General features: G+C 44.5%; 1 protein-coding gene across 1 annotated transcript in view; it reads right to left on the bottom strand.

Moving 5' to 3' along the window:
* LOC137377412 (disks large homolog 3-like) overlaps positions 1-19,196 on the bottom strand; it is a 550,827-nt gene that overhangs the window by 128,605 nt on the left and 403,026 nt on the right. Inside the window, exons 16-22 of the mRNA XM_068046991.1 lie at positions 16,881-16,944; positions 16,443-16,522; positions 14,835-14,951; positions 14,595-14,645; positions 5,305-5,357; positions 675-853; positions 19-107 (exon numbers count right to left, since the gene is read on the bottom strand). Coding sequence (XP_067903092.1) covers positions 19-107; positions 675-853; positions 5,305-5,357; positions 14,595-14,645; positions 14,835-14,951; positions 16,443-16,522; positions 16,881-16,944 — 633 coding nt within the window. The remainder of the gene's footprint in view (positions 1-18; positions 108-674; positions 854-5,304; positions 5,358-14,594; positions 14,646-14,834; positions 14,952-16,442; positions 16,523-16,880; positions 16,945-19,196) is intronic.

Here is a 19,196-nt window from a genome sequence, read left to right as displayed (position 1 = left end):
GAAGCTTGGCCAGGCCACCTTCGCATCCTTTTCCTTTTCCTGATGTCGAGCTTCGAGTGTTGTGTCCAGGCAAGTGGAAAGTATTCCATCACATTCCTGACGTGTGCCTTGATGGACAGGACTTGGGAAGTCAGGAGGTGAGTTACTCACTGCAGGATTCCTAGCCTCTGATCTGCTCTTGTAGACATGGTATTTATATGGCTACTCCAGTTCAGTTTCTGGTCAATGGTAACCCCCAGGATGTTGATAGTGGGGGATTCAGTGATCTTAATGTCATTGAATGTCAAGGGGAGATTGTTAGATTCTCTCTTGTTGGAGATGGTCATTGGCTGGCACTTGTGTGGCACGAATGTTACTTGCCACTTATCAGCCCAAGCCTGGATATTGTCCAGGTCCTGCTGCATTTCTACATGGACTGCTTTCAGTGCAATGAAGGTTCACCAGACTTGTTTCCGGGATGGTGGGACTGTCCAATGAAGAGAAATTGGGGAAACTGGGCTTGCATTCTCTAGAGTTTCGAAGAATGAGAGGTGATCTCATTGAAACCTACAAAATACTTAAAGGGATAGACAGGGTAGATGCAGCTAAGATGTTTCCCCTGGTTGGGGAGTCTAGAACCAGGGGACATAATTTCAAAATAAGGGGGAAGCCACTTAGGATTTTACATTCCTGACCAAAGTGTACTCGACACCAAGCTCACTGGGCAAGCTTTTCAAGTGACTCTGATTAGGAGGGATACTCACTGCAAATTTAAGCATTGCCTGCCTCCCAGTTATTGGTGCAGATGCATCTGCAAGTTCAAGCTCATTTTTGCCATTTTCTCCAAATCCAGCTTTATATGTCACCATCAAGGCTACAAAATGCACACACATGCCAAAAAGACAAAACTTTTGCACCAAAATAAAAGCAAATTACTGCAGATGCTGGAAATCTGAAATAAAAACAGAAAGTGCTAGAAATACTCAGCAGGTCTGGCAGCATCTGCAGAGAGAGAAGCAGAGTTAACATTCCAGGTCTGTGACCTTTCATCAGAACTGGCAAAGGTTAGAAAAGAATTAGGTTTTAAGCAAGTGAAGGTTTGGGGTGCGGGGGCGGGGGGTGGGGGGGGGGGTGGTAGAGAACAAAGGGGAAGGTGTTTGATAGGGCAGAGGGGAGGAGAGATTAAATAACAAAGCTGTCCTGGGACAAAGGCAAAGAGTGTATTAATGCTTGTGGTGAAAGACAAAGCATTAGTCCAGAGAGAGTGTGTTAATAGCAGAATAATGAGCATCTCTGTCTACATGAAAAACAGGCACATGGTTAAAAAATAAAATAAAATAATATAAAAATAGGCCAGTCATGCTCTGAAGTTATTGAACTCAATGTTCAGTCCACAAGGCTGTAGAGTGCCTAATCAAAAGATCAGGTGCTGCTCCTCAAGCTTGCATTGATGTTCACTGGAAAACTGCAGCAGGCCAAAGACAGAAACGTGGGCATGAGAGCAGAGGGTCGGGGGGTAGGGGTAGGGAGAGGTGGTTTGAAATGATAAGCAGCCGGAAGCTCGGGGTCATGCTTTCGGACTGAGTGGAGGTGTTCCACAAAGCAATCACCCAATCTGCATTGGGTCTCCCCAATGTAGAGGCGACTGCATTGTGAGCAGTGAATACAGTATACTAAATTGAAAGTAGTACAAGTAAATCGCTGCTTCACCTGGAAGGAGTCTTTGGGGCTTTGTATAGTTAGAAGAGAGACGGTAAAAGGGCAAATATTACACCTCCTGCGATTGCATGGGAAGGGAACAAGGTGTCGGGGGAGATGGAGGAGTGGACCAGGGTGTCGTGGATGGAACTATCCCTCCGGAATGTTGACAGGGAGGGGAAGAGAAGATGTGTTTAGTATACTGCATTCTCTGCTCACAATGCGGTCGCCTTTTAAAAAATTTTTAAATTTTATTTTTTAAACCATGTGCCTGTTTTTCATGTCGTCAGAGTTGCTCATTATTCTGCTGTTAACGCTCTCTTTGGACTGATGCTTTGTCTTTCACCACAAGCATCAACACATTCTTTGCCTTTGTCCCAGGACAGCTTTGTTATTTAATCTCTCCTCCCCTCTGCCCTATCAAACACCTTCCCTTTTGTTCTCTTCCCCACCAACCACTGTTCCACCCTGCACCCTTCACTTGCTTAAAACCTAATTCTTTTCTAACCTTTGCCAGTTCTGATGACAGTTCACAGACCTGAAACATTAACTCTGCTTCTGTCTCTACAGATGCTGCCTGATCTACTGATTATTTCCAGCACTTTCTGTTCTTATTTACAACTTTTGCACTGCCCTGATCTAATTATAATTTTTATAGGGCTGAGAATAAGCAATGAGAAGAAAGTAGGAGTATCACAGTGCAGGGGGAGGAGAATGAGAACATGCAGCGGGCAGAGTTTCTGAGTATCACCATGCAGGATCACAGGACTGAGAAAGAGCATGTGGAGTGTATGATACTGCAACACATGGTAAGAAAAGTGTGGCGAGTGAATATGTGTAAGTGACCTGAGTATAGGAGCATCACAGTGCTGAATCATGCTATGGTGGAACAAGTTGCACCTTTTAATAATGTTTCTCCGCCTTGTTCGCATGGTCAATAATGTAATCTGCTTCATTCTTTCCAAATGCAATGACAGTAAAAAAAAAATGACTTTTTGCAATGGTCAATGTGACAACCCAGGAAGTGAAGCTGTCACATTCCAATGAGCTAACACTGAAATAATTAATTTACACTAAGCTTTACACAAGTGTCAGGAAGCCTTACAGCTACTGTCCTTTTTGAAAGGTTTTGTTTATGCTGCTTTTACCAAGACGTCAACCTTGGTGCAGTGATAGTGATTTCACCTCTGAGTCAGAAGTTTGTGTATTCAAGCCCCACTCCAGAGACCTCAGAACATAATTTAAGTTAACACTTGAGTACTGAGGGACTGCTGCACTGTGAGAGGTGCCATCTTTTGCACAAGACATTAACCTACCCACTCAGGAAGATGTAATGATAATATAATTTAGTTTTATTTTGTTTTTTTCAAAGTTATTATAGAAAATTCCCATGGCACTATTCAAAGAAGAGCAATGATGTTCTCTCAGTGTCCTGACTAGCATTTATCCTTCAACCAACACCACTAAAACATATTATCTCAAGGCTATATGTGGACCTTTGCAGAGCACAAATTAGCTGCCACATTTGCCTATATTACACCAGTAACTACACTTCAAAAGTAGGACTGAGAAGCGCTTTGGGATGTTCTGAGTACATTAAGGCGCTATATAAATGCAAGTTTTTTTCTCCTTTACTCTAGATATTATCACATAATTAGAAGCTACTTCACACTGGCTATTAATGTTTCTGGAGTCAGTGTAGAATAAGCATTTCTATGGGTCTTACAGGTGACAGCTCTGCATAAACAGGATGATTTAATAACAACAACAGTTCATGTTGGACACATTACCATACAAACCAATTTCCAATATGTACTGTGATTAAACAGAATATCTATATGGAAATTGGGGGTCTCGAGCTGGTGTTCACACACATTCTATTATTTATTAATCTGTCCTTGAAGAGTTACCTTCCTGAGTAACCTTATTTTGGAGAAAAATACATTGAACCCTGTATTGTTAGCAGGAGGCAGTTGTGGTTAAAGGTTTTTTTAAAAGCTTCTCCTGTTGCCCCTGTCAATGACGATTAATTGCTCTGAGATCAGTGGGAATGGGAAACAAGGCATTAAGTTCCCACCCCAACATTGGTATAGTAAATATATCTGCTTCATTCAGGCATACACAGTAAAGGTAGAACTGGTAGGATTTCTGGCAGGGGGACATTATATCAACCAGTCATTCAAGTCTGGCCTTTGAGGTGTGATTGAATTAATGTTGACCAAGATTGAAGAACCTGCATAAAGATGCTCACCTCCCTGTCACAAATAAGGAACGACAAGATGACTTTGGCTTTGAAGATTCAATCCAAAATGAGGAAGTGAGACACTAACCCACTTTATTAAAAATATAAATTCGTTCTGACAGAACAGTCATGGGATGACAGCCAAGGTACCTGACTGACATTCAAGTCAACACTATTCATATTGTGTCAGTGAGCTACATGAAGAAGGTTAGTCTCATCACCTCACCCAATGATATTAATCCAAACTTGATTTCACATTGATATAGCTCCAGTGTCATTTTTGTTTTTCTCTGGAGCTGGTAGATTAGCTTAATGGGGGCACCTGCTAAGTTGATTTTTCCTTTCTTTGGCTCTTGTTTCAAAGAACTGGTGATTGGTCAGGCTTCGCTCCCTAAACTACCCACAAACGTTCACAGGCTTTAGAGTTCACAGAAAAAGGTCAAACAAAGTCTCTAACATATAGAAAGCATTTTATGCACATCCCTACAGCAGGTTTGGAGGGAGGGAGAGCATATAATTGGGTGGGATGGTGAAGGGGGAACCATGCCACCATCCCGCCTCCATCAAAATTAAGTCTGGGGTAGGAAGGCCTATGAACGGCCTTCCCACCCTGTTGCCAATTGATGCCCTTAAGTGGGCAATTAATACCCAATTAAGGGCCTCATCCCACCGCCGCCACAATTAGCTGTGCAGCCTTGTTGCTGCACGGGACGCATGGCAGGTAAAACCATGCGGGCTGCTTCCTGGCTCTGTGGGGGAGGGGTGTGGTGTCCCTTCTTAAAAGGCACAGTGCCTGAATGAGAGACCTAGCATTGGGAAGTGGGGGGCCCACTGAGAGCCACCCCCCTGCCCTTGCTACTGACCCTCCCCTGCACCCCCCTCCTCCACGACTCCCACCCCGCGTGACCCCTCCCACCCTGATCTACCTGGGGCCTGGGTCCAGTGTCACTCCTAGGCCTTGGGTAGGTGTTCCACCAGCAGCAGCCAACCCCTCCGCTGTGGCGTTGCTCTGTGAAACAGCTGCCAGCCTCTGATTGGATGGCAGCTCTCACAGAGCGGGACTTCTGTCGCCAAGGTCCTTAATCCCGTGGAAGGCCACTGTCCACTTAAGTGCCTATTGGCACAAGGTTTGGCAGGCCTGCTACAGAAGAGGCAAAGCGGGGATCCTGGCATGCTTTTTCCGGACATTGAGACCCCCATCGCCAGGATAAAATCCCAGCCATAGATTTTCATTGTTAAATCACCTTTCTGCAAAAAATTCCTGATGCTTTCTTTAGCTCAGCGGAAACCTGACCAATGTTTTCTGTAAATTCCATCATGTGCAAATTTGTGTCAAGGAGTTACTCCAAACAGCCTGTGAACACTATTTGTGGTGGAGAACATACTAAACCAGATGAGCATTAAACCAAATATGTTAGAAGTGCTGGTCAATGAAGATCTGAAAGAGGAAGACATGTTAATGCTGCAGTTATGAGCATTCTTTTTTTTTTAATTCATTCATGGGATGTGGGCGTCGCTGGCCAGGCCAGCATTTATTGCCCATCCTAATTGACCCTGAGAAGGTGGTGGTGAGCTGCCTTCTTGAACCGCTGCAGTCCATTTGAGGTAGGTATACCCACAGTGCTGTTAGGAAGGGAGTTCCAGAATTTTGACCCAGCGACAGTGAAGGAACGGCGATATAGTTCCAAGTCAGGATGGTGTGTGACTTAGAGGGGAACTTGCAGGTAGTGGTGTTCCCATGCATTTGCTGCCCTTGTCCTTCTAGTTGGTAGAGATCACGGGTTTGGAAGGTGCTGTCTAAGGACCTGGGTGCATTGCTGCAGTGCATCTTGTAGATGGTATACACTGCTGCCACTGTGCGTCGGTGGTGGAGGGAGTGAATGTTTGTAGATGGGGTGCCAATCAAGTGGGCTGCTTTGTTCTGGATGGTGTCGAGCTTCTTGAGTGTTGTTGGAGCTGCACCCATCCAGGCAAGTGGAGAGTATTCCATCACACTCCTGACTTGTGCCTTGTAGATGGTGGACAGGCTTTGGGGAGTCAGGAGGTAAGTTACTCACCTCAGGATTCCTAGCCTCTGACCTTCTCTTGTAGCCACGTTATTTATATGGCTACTCCAGTTCAGTTTCTAGTCAATGGTAGCCCCTAGGATGTTGATAGTGGGAGATTCAGCGATGGTAATGCCGTTGAATGTCAAGGGGAGATGGTTAGATTCTCTCTTGTTGGAGATGGTCAGTGCCTGGCACTTGTGTGGCGCAAATGTTACTTGCCACTTATCAGCCCAAGCTTGGATATTGTCCAGGTCTTGCTGCATTTCTGCACAGACTGCTTCAGTATCTGAGGAGTCACGAATGGTGCTGAACATTGTGCAATCATCAGCGAACATCCCCACTTCTGACCTTATGATTGAAGGAAGGTCATTGATGAAGCAGCTGAAGATGGTTGGGCCTAGGACACTACTCTGAGGAACTCCTGCAGTGATGTCCTGGAGCTGAGATGAATGACCTCCAACAACCACAACCATTTTCCTTTGCGCTAGGTATGACTCCAACCATCAGCCAGCGGATAGTTTTCCCCCTGATGCCCATTGACCTCAGATTTGCGAGGGCTCCTTGATGCCATACTCGGTCAAATGGTGCCTTGATGTCAAGGACAGTCACTCTCACATCACCTCTTGAGTTCTGCTCTTTTGTCCATGTTTGAACCAAGGCTGTAATGAGGTCAGGAGCTGAGTGGCCCTGGAGGACTCCAAACTGAGCATCACTGAGCAGGTTATTGCTAAGCAAGTGCCGCTTGATGGCACTGTTGATGACACCTTCCATCACTTTACTGATAATTGAGAGTAGGCTGATGGGGCGGTAATTGGCCGGGTTGGACTTGTCCTGCTTTTTGTGTACAGGTCATACCTGGGCAATTTTCCACATTGCCGGGTAGATGCCAGTGTTGTAGCTGTACTGGAATAGCTGGGCTAGGGTGGCGGCAAGTTCTGGAGCACAGGTCTTCAGTACTACTGTCGGAATATTGTCAGGGCCCATAGCTTTTGCAGTATCCACTACCTTCAGTTGTTTCTTGATATCATGCAGAGTGAATCGAATTGGCTGAAGTCTGGTATCTGTGATGCTGGGGACTTCAGGAGGAGGCCGAGATGGATCATCAACTCGGCACTTCTGGCTGAAGGTTGTTGCAAATGCTTCAGCCTTATCTTTTGCACTGATGTGCTGGGCTCCCACATCATTGAGGATGGGGATATTTGTGCAGCCACCTCCTCCAGTTAGTTGTTTAATTGTCCACCACCATTCACGGCTGGATGTGGCAGGACTGCAGAGCTTAGATCTAATCCGTTGGTTATGGGATCGCTTAGCTCTGTTCATCACATGCTGCTTACGCAGTTTGGCACGCAGATAGTCCTGCGTTGTAGCGTCACCAGGTTGACACCTCATTTTGAGGTATGCCTGGTGCTGCTCCTAGCATGCCCTCCTGCACTCTTCATTGAACCAGGGTTGGTCTCCTGGCTTGATGGTAATGGTAGAGTGGGGGATATGCCAGGCCATGAGGTTTTAAATTGTGGTTGAGTACAATTCTGCTGCTGCTGATGGCCCCAGCGCCTCATCGATGCCCAGTTTTGCATTGCTAGATCTGTTCGAAATCTATCCCATTCAGCACGGTGGTAGTGCCACACAACACGATGGAGGGTTTCCTCAATGTGAAGGTGGGACTTCGTCTCCACAAGGACTGTGCGGTGGTCACTCCTACCAATACTATCATGGACAGATGCATCTGCGGCAGACAGATTGGTAAGGACAAGGTCCAGTATGTTTTGCCCTCTTGTTGGTTCCCTCACCACCTGCCGCATACCCAGTCTAGCAGATATGTCCTTTAGGACTCGGCCAGCTCGGTCAGTAGTGGTGCTACCGAGCCACTCTTGGTGATGGACATTGAAGTCCCCCACCCAGAGTACATTTTGTGCCCTCGCCACCCTCAGTGCTTCCTCCAAGTGCTGTTCAACATGAAGGAGTACTGACTCATCAGCTGAGGGCGGGCGGTAGGTGGTAATCAGCAGGAGGTTTCCTTGTCCATGTTTGATCTGATGCCATGAGACATCATGGGGTTCGGAGTCGATGTTGAGGACTCCCAGGGCAACTCCCTCCCTACTATATACCACTGTGCCACCACCTCTGGTGGGTCTGTCCTGCCGGTGGGACAGGACATACCCGGGGATGGTGATGGCAGTGTCTGGGATATTGTCTGTAAGGTATGATTCCGTGAGTGTGACCTTGTCAGGCTGTTGCTTGACTGGTCTGTGGGACAGCTCTCCCAACTTTGGCACAAGCCCCAAGATGTTAGTAAGGAGGACTTTGCAGGGTCGACAGGGCTGGGTTTGCCATTGTCGTTTCCAGTGCCTAGGTCGATGCCGGGTGTTCTGTCCGGTTTCATTCCTTTTTATTGACTTTGTAGCAATTAGGTACAACTGAGTTGTACATTGCTGTGGGTCTGGAGTCACATGTCGGCCAGACCAGGTAAGGACAGCAGATTTCCTTCCCTAAAGAACATTAGTGAACCAGATGGGTTTTTACAACAATCAACAATGGTTTCATGGCCATCATTAGACTAGCTTTTAATTCCAGATTTTATTAATTGAATTCAAATTCCACCTTCTGCTGTGGTGGGATTCGAACCCATGTCTCCAGAGCAATACCCTGGGTCTCTGGGTTACTAGTCCAGTGACAATACCACTATGCCACCGCCTCTGAGCATTGCCTCAATTCTGAGTACTGATGACAACTCCTACAAAAAACATTAACCCAACTGTTCATTTTACAGATGCTGACAGGCTTGCTGTGTGATTTCAGTGTTTTATTTATCTATTTCAGATTTCTAGCATAGGTGTTACATTTTCCCTTTACTGGATGAGTGTTCAGATATCACTCCTGAAGTGTTTGGTTTCAATTAAACAAATTTCTTCTTTTTGCACTGATGCTCCTGCTTGGGAATGGCTGCCTGACTGGTTGCAGTCACTTATATCAAATGAGATTCTTTTTGCACTGATGCTCATGTGTTAGGGTAGCACCCTGACTGCTGACAGTTGCTGTAGGATTTCCTTTAAGAGTGATGTCCCATTAAGATCTTAGTATGCTAATGAGCCAAGTACCAGGATGCAGTCATGTGACTCAGAGCCAGAGTCACTCTGCAACTATAACACCCAGACACATAAAAGAACTCACTACAACAGTCACTTCTATCGATGGGATCCTAGCGACTTTTGTAGTTATACTTCACTATAATCAAAAAATGGCAGAGAAACCCATTTCACTAGCTATTTGTTTATGACCTACTAACATAAGCAATTCCTGAGATTGTACTTTCAGTTTGTGATAATGCAAAAGTATCAGCCAATTATTAAACATCTGTAATATACTGCAGGAAAATAGATAGCAATGCTTGGAGGAAAAGAAATCACAGGCTGAGGCATTGAGTACAAGTGAGGAAGTTTTGGTTGAAGAAAAACCTTCTGTTACAGGTTGGAGATTTACTTTCTTATACAGGTGGGTTACAACATACTGAGGAGCTATTTGCATTTAAAGGTAGAAGGTGGTCTGAATAGTTTTGAAAATTCAATTTGAGGCTGGAATGAGAGGGAAGGCTATTTCCAGTGCCTCTCCCTCCATTGGGGGAACCCAAAGTCATTACTGTCTCTTCCCTACAGTGGGCCTAGGAAATTATGGTAAGTGGGGCAGATGGAGGGAAAGCTGCTAGCGACATGGGCTCTATCCCTGCAAACAGTTTTAACTGCCAGACAGGAAAGAAGAGACCAACAGTGGTCCCAGTAGGGGTAGGGGCAATGGGAAAACCCAGTTGGGGCAGTGAAGGCATGATAGGCCTCACTGCCCAAGTTATTGTCCATCATGATCCCTTGCAATTAAGGTGGGATTATGATGGAAAGCCCAGCCATTGTAGCCATGTAGTTTGCCAGTTGGCTGTGGAGCCAGTATGGTGCCTTTACCCACTGAACCATTCATCGAGTCCTTTGCAGTCTATTTGTTGTAACAGATGAAGAGAGCTTGGCCTCTGGATGCTGTTGAATAGTATGCTGTGATGAATACTCTCCAAAGGTCATAAACCTACACTTCCACATTTTCAGTTAAAAGGCAGTTAAAAGCACACTTAATCTTTGTTTAAACCAAATTGCTGATGGCTGTCCTGCATATACTCTTCAGTACCCTAAACATTATTGAGGAGTTGTCAAACTAGTTATAGGGTGGTGAGGGAAGGGAACGGAGACAACTGAAGTAGAAATTGTAAGCATGTTCAAGAGACAATTTAATGCATTTCTGGAGACAATGGATTGAGGAGTATGTTGAAAAGACAGACTGGTGGGTTTAATTTTTTTTTTTTAAAAGGTTTAGGTTTGTTATCCCTATTGTCCTTTTCCTGTTCCTAAAGCTTCATATTGTTCTAGTATATTCAAGTCAGACATTGATAGATTTTAGGATACTAAGGAAATTAAGGAATATGAGGATAGTGTGGGAAGATGTAACTGAGGTAGGCAATCTTATTCAATGGCAGAATAAGCTCGAGGGGCCGAATGACCTACTCCTTTTCGTATTTCTTGTGTTCTATCAGCTAATTACAGGCATAAATCACTATTCTTGAAGTAAGCGACAAATAACTTCTACTTGTCACAAATTAAAAGGAAACAAATCCAAAATCTTCCACAGTTCTTAAGCTTGTTCTGATACCGAGTTACTGCACATGGGTGGCTGAGTTTTATGGGCCTCCTCAGGATGGGAACAAAGGTGGGGGGGGGGCCCATTAAATTGCGTTAGAGGGTGGGGGAGGGGGGCAGAGTGCCCATCGCCTTCCCGACGCCATCCAATTTAGTCCGGGGTGGGGAGGCCAAGGACAGCCTTCCTGACCCAAGCCAATTGAGGCCCTGAAGTGGCCAATTAATGGCTGCTTAAGGACCTCTTACCACCTCAATTTAATGGAAGGTGGAGGGCCCGCTGCTGCGGGGAGACACCGCCAAGTAAAGCCTTGTGGCCTCCTAGTGGAGGTCGGGTGCGGTGGGGTGAGGGGGGCAGTCCCTCCTTTGGGGGAAATTCAGGGCCCCCGGAGGGACACCCTGGCAGCAATTACCGCTCCCCTGGGAAGATCCCCTCACCAACCCCTCCCCCACCCTTTCACCAGGGCCTACCTGAACAGCCCCGGTGACCCCAACCCCACTCACCTTTCCTGGGGTCTCCAGCAGCCTTCATACTGCAACGCCTCCAGTTAGCCAGCAGCTCTTGGAGGCGGGAGCTCGTCCCTTAAAGGGACGTCGTCCCCAACAGTGGGCAGTTAGTTGGCTGCCTGCTATGGATTTGCAACGGGACTCCAATGGAGGGCCGAGGCGGGGTCTCCCCCCACCTTCTGGCCCACTGCTGGGACCCACGTCTTTAGAACAAAATCCAGCTCGGGGTGTTCTCTTTGACGCAGACTGTCCAGTCTACCTCCTTCCACCGCTCCTGTGCTGCCCTCCATGAAGCTTTCATCATGCTGTCCCAAATAGTACCTCCCTCTGTACTCTAAATTAACCATATGTATTACACTTTGTATCTTATAAAACTTTATAAAGTCCCCTCACATTTTAAGGCAGAAGAGTGCATTTTTCTAACCTTTTCTCATAATGCAGTTCTCTGACACAAAGCATTAACCTTGTGGCCTTATTCTGCACTGCTTTCAGAACATGGATGTGTAGTTTCATAGCTTTATTTTGCTACCTATTTTTGAAAATATGATAAGCAGCAAGGCATGAACCTAATAAGTGCACACTGGTTAGCCTAATACTTAATTCTCACCCTATATCCACATATCCCTGATTCCCTTAGAATTTAAAAATCTATTGATATCTGTCTTGAATATACTCAATGATTAAGCATTTACAATCATCTGCAGTAGAGAATTCCAAAGATTCACAACCCTTTGAGTGAAGGAATGTATCCTCATTTCTGTCCTCAACAGTCAACCCCCTTATTCTGAGACTGTGACCCCCTAGTTCGAGACTCCCCAGCCAGGGAAATCATCTTCCCATTATCCACCCTGTCAAGCCCCTTATGAAGTTTGTATGCTTCAATGAGATCACCTCTCATTCTTCTAAACTCTGGGGAATATCGGCCAAGTCTACTCAATCTCTCCCCATAGGAAAATTCCCCCATCTCAGGAATCAGTCCAGTGAATCTTCATTGCACTCCATCTAAAGCAAGTAGATCCTTCCTGAGGTAAGCTGACCAAAACTGTACACAGCACTCTAGGTGTGGTCTCACCAAGGCTCTATAAAATTGCAGTAAGACATCTTTACTCTTATACTCCAATTCCATTGTAACAAAGGCTAAAACATACCATTTGCTTTTCTAATTACTTGCTGTTCCTGCATGTTAACTTTCTGTGATTCATGTACAAAGACCCAAATCCAAATTTCTGTGATTCATGTACAAAGACCCAATACCAACATTTCCCAGTCTTCCACCTTTTAAAAATATTCTTTTCTATTTTTTCTACCAAAGTGGATAACTTCACATTTCTCCACCTTCTTGCCCGCTCCCTTAACCTGTATATAGCCCTTTGCAGCCTCTTTGCATCCTCCTCACAGCTTACTTTCCTATCTGGCTATGTATTGTCAGCAACCTTGGACAGATTATGGTCAGTCCCCTTATTTAAGCACTGATATAGATTGTAACTACCTGAGGTACAAGCACTGATCCTTGTGGTACCCCACTAGTTACAGCCTGCCAATCCAAAAATGATCCGTTTAGTCCTAACAGTTAGTGTTCACTGTCATTACTCTATGAAACTAACAGCAACTTCTGGCATCTGCATATGTGCAGAAAAATCCGGAAATCCAGAAGTTGCTTCAGTGATTCCCCATTCCTCCACAAAGTGCACTGTTGAAGACCTCACAGATTAAAGAAATCACTTGATTTGACATGAACTTCCACTTTTTAAGATGTTAGTCTCGCTGTAAAACACTTGAAAAAAATTACACCTTTTTGAATGAGGTGTAACTGGACTTTTAATGTGTACAAAGTCATAACTACTGCTGAACCTCACACATTTTATATTATTGAGAAAATGATTTGCACAATGTGAGAGGAGAAAATGCTGAAATCTGCCAAACCTTCCCAGTATGTAACATATGCACTGATTGTTTGGATAAGCACCATAACGGAGAATTAGCAGAACTAGTTTACTGTATGACTGTTTAAATATTTCACAGCACTTTATCATCCTGTTACTTACATCATGCAATCTTACATATTCAAGCCCCTGGTTGGCTATAGTTGCAACTATGAAGTCTGTTTGTGCAACTTATGGGATGTAAAAAGGCGGGAATGACTCCTACCCTTACAAGAGATCTGAGTCTTGACCATTCTGGTTATATTCAGTTTCCTTTGTTTTGCTGTGAAACTACATTATATTAACCTCTGTGCTTCACTCAGGGAAAGAAGAAATTCTATCATATGCAGCAGAAAGGCATCAGCATTATACACTAGTTTACGGAGATGAAAAGTTTTCTTATCTGCAATCTACCGTGCTGCAGCACATGGTGACACAAGGTTTAAAAACTAAGAATCTCTCCACAATCTATTCTCCCTCACACTTATGGCCACAGTTACAATGTTACAACACAACAATATCTAAAACCACAATCCTGAGAAAAGGAAAATGGATTGTCTGATAGTCAGCATTGGAACGAGGTGAAATTCAAGTTTATTTAAACAGGGCAAAGAGCAGAGGTAGTGCAGATATATGTTGAAATAGATTAATAGCCAGTACTCAAAAAAATCTACTCCAGTTAAGTATTGAATAATTTGGACATCATTCAAAAAGCATTCCAACTGAAGAAGACAAACAACCACATTCATACCGTTTGGGTGAGAGACATGTTTCATGGGGAAGGTCATTATTAGCAAGTTGGAAAAGACTACTGTTCGTCAAAATGAATGTGTATAGTTCAGCGCCACAAAATCTGTCGATGTTTGGCTTTAACCAAACAGCAGCATGGAGATGGGGAACAGAAAGCAACCAAGGATAAATTCTTGGGGTTTGGAATAGGAGGCTGGAGGTGGGGCAAGATTTTGCAATGACAGAGGGGTGATGGATGACATTTTTTTTTAAGGAACACAGTGATATCGATGGCTTTGAAAGGGAAGACGACTGTACAGTTCGCGAGGATACAGAATCATTTACAAGGTTAGTCAGCATGGAGAGTAGGAAAAGAGGGTGGGTGGTCAGAAGCTTAGAAATGGGATTGAGGGAGCTGTAGGTAGGTCCCAAGGATGAGATAAACTTGGAGAGGACATGGGAGAAAAACTAGAGAGCATGACTATGATGGTTTAGGGTTAGGATAGGAGGGTACTGGGGGAGGTTTGGCTTGGTAAAGGGAGAGGCAGCTGGAGCAGCTGAATGGATGGTTTGAACGTTAATGACAAAGAAACCTTTTAGCTACTTGTGATTTATTAAAAAAAGACAGGCGAGAGGGATTTAAGGATGCAAGTGGTGGTAGAGAAGAGGAGCCTGTGTTTTCTTCACTTTCTAGGATGATGCTAGAGTAGTGGGAAGTTTTGGCAGAGTGAGGGCCAGCAGTGTTTGACATGATCCAGCCAGAACTAATGATGGATGGATAGATAAGCTAGTTATGTACTTTATATAGTAAAGTTTGTCTTCCTTGGACTTGAGGGAGCCAAGATGGGGCCTGTAATACAGGAACAAAAAAGTTACATTAAACTTGTATAGAAACTTGGTTAGACCACACTTTAATTACTGTGAATAACTTTGGTCTCTATATTATTGACAGGATATAGATGAACTGGAGAAGGTGCAAAAAAGATTTACTAGAATGATACCAGAACTGAAAGCTTATACCAATCAGGAAAGATTTTACAGGTTGAGGCTCTTTTCTCTAGAAAAGAGAAGGTTGAGGGTGACCTTATAGAGGTCTTTAAGATTATGAAAGGGTTCAATAAGGCAGATGTAGAGATGCTTCCATTTGCAGGCAAGACTAGAAGAAGAGGCCAAAAATATAAGATAGTCACTAATAAATCCAATAGAAAATTCAGGAGAAGCTTCTTTTTCCAGAGAGTGATTATAATGTGGAACTCGCTATCACAATGAGTAGTTGAGACGAATAGTATAATTGCATTTCAGCAGAAGCTGGATAAGCACATGAGGGAGAAAGGAATAGAAGGATATGTTGATGGAATTAGATGAAGGAAGGTGGAAGGAGGCTCGTGTAGAGCTTAAGCACCAGTATGGACCTGTTGGGCAGAATGGACTGCTCCTGTTCTGTGAGTATTTGGTAACAACCGGGATGGAAGATGGTGAAGGTTTTGCTGTTGCTGAGAACATCGAAGATGAAAGGTGAGTCTGGCTGAGAAAATCAATAACTGCAGAAGCATTGTGGCAAATGAAGGGCCTAACACTAGGCAATTTGGAGTTTGAGAGTGCAATTTAAAGTGTCTGGTGAGGCCCTGGAATTCTTGACGAGTTCTATAAAATAAATTTGCAGTTGTAAATGCAAAAAACCTATACTAATATTGTGATGGTGTCTGCAGTTTGAGAAACCAGTGGAAAAGTATGTATAGACTGTTGTCTGAACAGATGATTTGCTGAATTCTGTTATGTGCACTGACTCTGGTTTCAAAGCTTGTTTTCGAGACAGGTCCCGAACTTCAAAGTGAAACTGAATACTTCAGGCTTCTAGGGTGACAGAACTGGTTGGAACCAGATACAACACAGAATCATTTGACCAGAGGTGTGTGACTAGAGCTATTTAAGCACAGATTACGAGATTGCAGAGGTCAAGCAGGCTGTTGGCAGGGTTTTTTTTTTGCAGACAATCTCCTGAGATTGGAACCTGATTCTGGGAGCTGGCCATTGGCAGATATGAAGTGCGGCAGCTGCTTTCAGTGACTTAAAGAAATACTGGTGGAACCACGCCATCATGACTTTTGTGAGCAGGGCCAAGAAGATTCAAGAGGCGACAAGACCGAAACGTTGAAGGGAAGACTGCAACCGCTATTGATGAGAAGGCATTAAGTCGGTGATTGCATCTTGGAGGACAGGACTTGGAAATCTACCTGAAGAAATTTAGAGTTTTGAAGAACCTTATGGCTGTTTGGTGCCATCTTTGCTGAGTGGACTGCCCAGCAAATCCGTGAGATCCATCTTTGTTGTATCTGATAATTAATGTGTAATCTGTAAACTATATATACTGACCGTAATTTGCCTGTTAATTCATTTTTAATTAATGTTGATTTTGATTTGATTGTTAGAGTATAAGTTATAAAAGTGAAATCTTGTCCATTTGGTTTTTTTTTATTGGGACCGTTCGGTAAATTTGGATCTTTTTGTTTGTTGGTCTGTACGCGGATCATGAAGTAAATACTAGATGTACTAGAGGTGAAAACTGAAGGATAATGCTGTTTGCTCTGTATTACATATTCCAGAATGAGAATGTACTGCAGGAAAGAATTTCCATGAGCCAAATTACCTTCTCTCAAACCTCACTTCCTTTACATCGAAGGATAAAACTTGCACATCAGCTGAACACAGTGTGGAGCTGATAATATACTGCAGTACAACCATAAATCATTGATTATGCACAAATATTTTCATGGGAATAAGGATGTGTCAGGATAGCAACTGGCATCAGGAAAACAGAAGAAGTCTGGCCTTGGAAAGTACAAGTCACAGCTGAGTCAGCACAGCAGCAAAGACGGGGCCTAGAAAACAGTTACAGTACGGACCAGTTCAGGAAAGCAGAAGAATGGCGGTTGTTGCACGTCATGCACCTCCCAGTCTTGTGCATCGCCTCCTCCTTCTACTCCACTACATAACATCAAGCAATAGAAAGAAGAAAGACTTGCATTTGTATAGCGCCTTTCACAACCTCAGGACAAGGCAAAGTGCTTTACAGCCAATTAAGTACTTTTGAAGTGTCGTTGCTGTTGCAAGGTATGAAATACAGCAGCCAATTTGCGCACATCAAGGTCCTACAAACAGCAATGGGAGAATGACCAGATAATCTTTTTTGATGAAGTTGGTTGAGGGATAAACTTTGGCCAGAACACCAGGAAAAAACTGCCCTGCTCTTCTTTGAAAATGTGCCATGGGATCTTTTGTGCCCACCTGAAAGGATAGATGGGACTCACTTTAACATCTTATCTGAAAGACAGAACCTCCGTCAGTATTGCACTAGAATGTCAGTCTAGATTTTGTGCTCAAGTCTCTGGAGTGGGACCTGAACACAAAATCATCTGACTCAGATGCAAGAGTGCTACCACTGAACCACACCGACTCGGGATGATAGCACATGAATGGTGGTAGACAATTAAGCAACTAACAGGAGGAAGAGGCTCCACAAATATCCCTATCCTCAACAACTGGGGAGCCCAGCACATCAGTGCAAAAGACAAGACTGAGGTATTTGCAACAATCTTCAGCCAGAAGTGCTGAGTGGATGATCCATCTCGGCCTCCTCCTGAGGTCCCCAGCATCACAGATGCCAGTCTTCAGCCAATCCAATTCACTTCACATGATATCTAGAAATGGCTGAAGGCACTGGATACTGCAAAGGCTATGGGCCCTGACAAAATTCGAGCAATAGTACTGAAGGCATGCTCCAGAACTAGCCGGACCCCTAGCCACACTATTCTAGTGGAGCTACGACACTGCAAAATTGTCCAGGTATATCCTGTGCATAAAAAGTAGAACAAATCCAACCCGGCCAATTACCACCCTATCAGTCTACTCTCGATCATTAGTAAAAAGTGATGAAAAGGGTCGTCGACAGTGCCATCAAGCGGCACTTGCTCAGTAATAACTTGCTCACTGCGCTCAGTTTGAATTCCGCCAGGGTCACTCAGCTCCTGACCTCATTGCAGCCTTGGTCCAAACATGGACAAAAGAGCTGAAGTCGTGAAGTGAGAGTGACTGCCTTTGACATCAGGACAGCATTTGACCAAATATGGCATTAAGGAGCCCTAGCAAAACTGAAGTCAATGGGGATCAGGGGAAAACTCGCTGCTGGTTGGAGTCATACTTAGCATAAAGGAAGATGGTTGTGATTGTTGGAGATCAATCATCTCAGTACTAGGACATCACTGCAGGAGTTCCTCAGGGTAGTGTCCTGGGCCCAACCATCTTCTGCTGCTTCATCATTGACCTTCCCTTCGTCATAAGGTCAGAAGTGGGGATGTTTGCTGATGATTCCACAATGTTCAGCAGCATTCGCGGCTCCTCAGATACCGAAGCAGCCCGTGTCCAAATGCAGCAAGACCTGGATAACATCCAGGCTTGGGCTGATAAGTGGCAAGTTACTTATGTGCCACACAAGTGCCATGCAATGACCATCTCAAATAAGAGAATCTAACCATCTGCCCTTGAAATTCAATGGCATTACCATTGCTGAACCCCCCATTATCAACATCCTGGGGATTTCCATTGACCAGAAACTGAACTGGAGCAGCCACATAAATAGTACGGCTACAAGAGCAGATCATGGGCTGGAAATTCTGCGGCAAGTTGCTCACCTCCTGCCTCCCCAATGCCTGTCCACCATTTACAAGGCACATGTCAGGAGTGTGTTAGAGTGCTCTCCACTTGCCTTGATGAGTGCAGCTCCATCAATACTCAAGAAGCTTGACACCATCCAGGACAAAGTAGCCCACTGACTGGCACTCCATGCACCACCTTCAACATTCACTCCCTTCACCCCCGATGTACAGTGGCAGCAGTGTGTACCATCTGCAAGATGCACTGCAGCAACTCACCAAGGCACCTTCGACAGCACTTTCCAAACCCGCGACATCTACTACCTAGAAGGACAAGGGCAGCAGATGCATGGGAACACCATCACCTGAAGTTCCCCTCCAAGCCACACACCATCCTGACTTGGAATTATATCACTACTCCTTCACTGCCGCTGGGTCAAATTCCTAGAACTCCCTTCCTAACAGCACTGTTGGTGTAGCTACACAAGGATCGCAGCGTTCAAAAAGGTGGCTCACCAACACCAATAAATGATGGCCTATCCAGCGACGCCCACATCCCATGAACGAATAAAAAATAACACAGGGTCGCAAACAAAAATGTGACAATTTATTTTTTTCTCATTGCTGCACTTACAACTCAAATCTTTCTTTTTGTTAAATTCATTATTACAAGTCTAACCTGGTTTCAATTTAACCATGCAGCTGTGGAATGCTGCACTGGTCTGGTTCCTCACAAAATAAGATAATACATT

This window comes from Heterodontus francisci, chromosome 15 (genome assembly GCF_036365525.1).
Source record: "Heterodontus francisci isolate sHetFra1 chromosome 15, sHetFra1.hap1, whole genome shotgun sequence".
NCBI classification, from domain to species: Eukaryota; Metazoa; Chordata; class Chondrichthyes; order Heterodontiformes; family Heterodontidae; genus Heterodontus; species Heterodontus francisci.
Note: the sequence above shows the minus strand (reverse complement) of the source record. Positions and strands in the feature narration are given on the sequence as shown.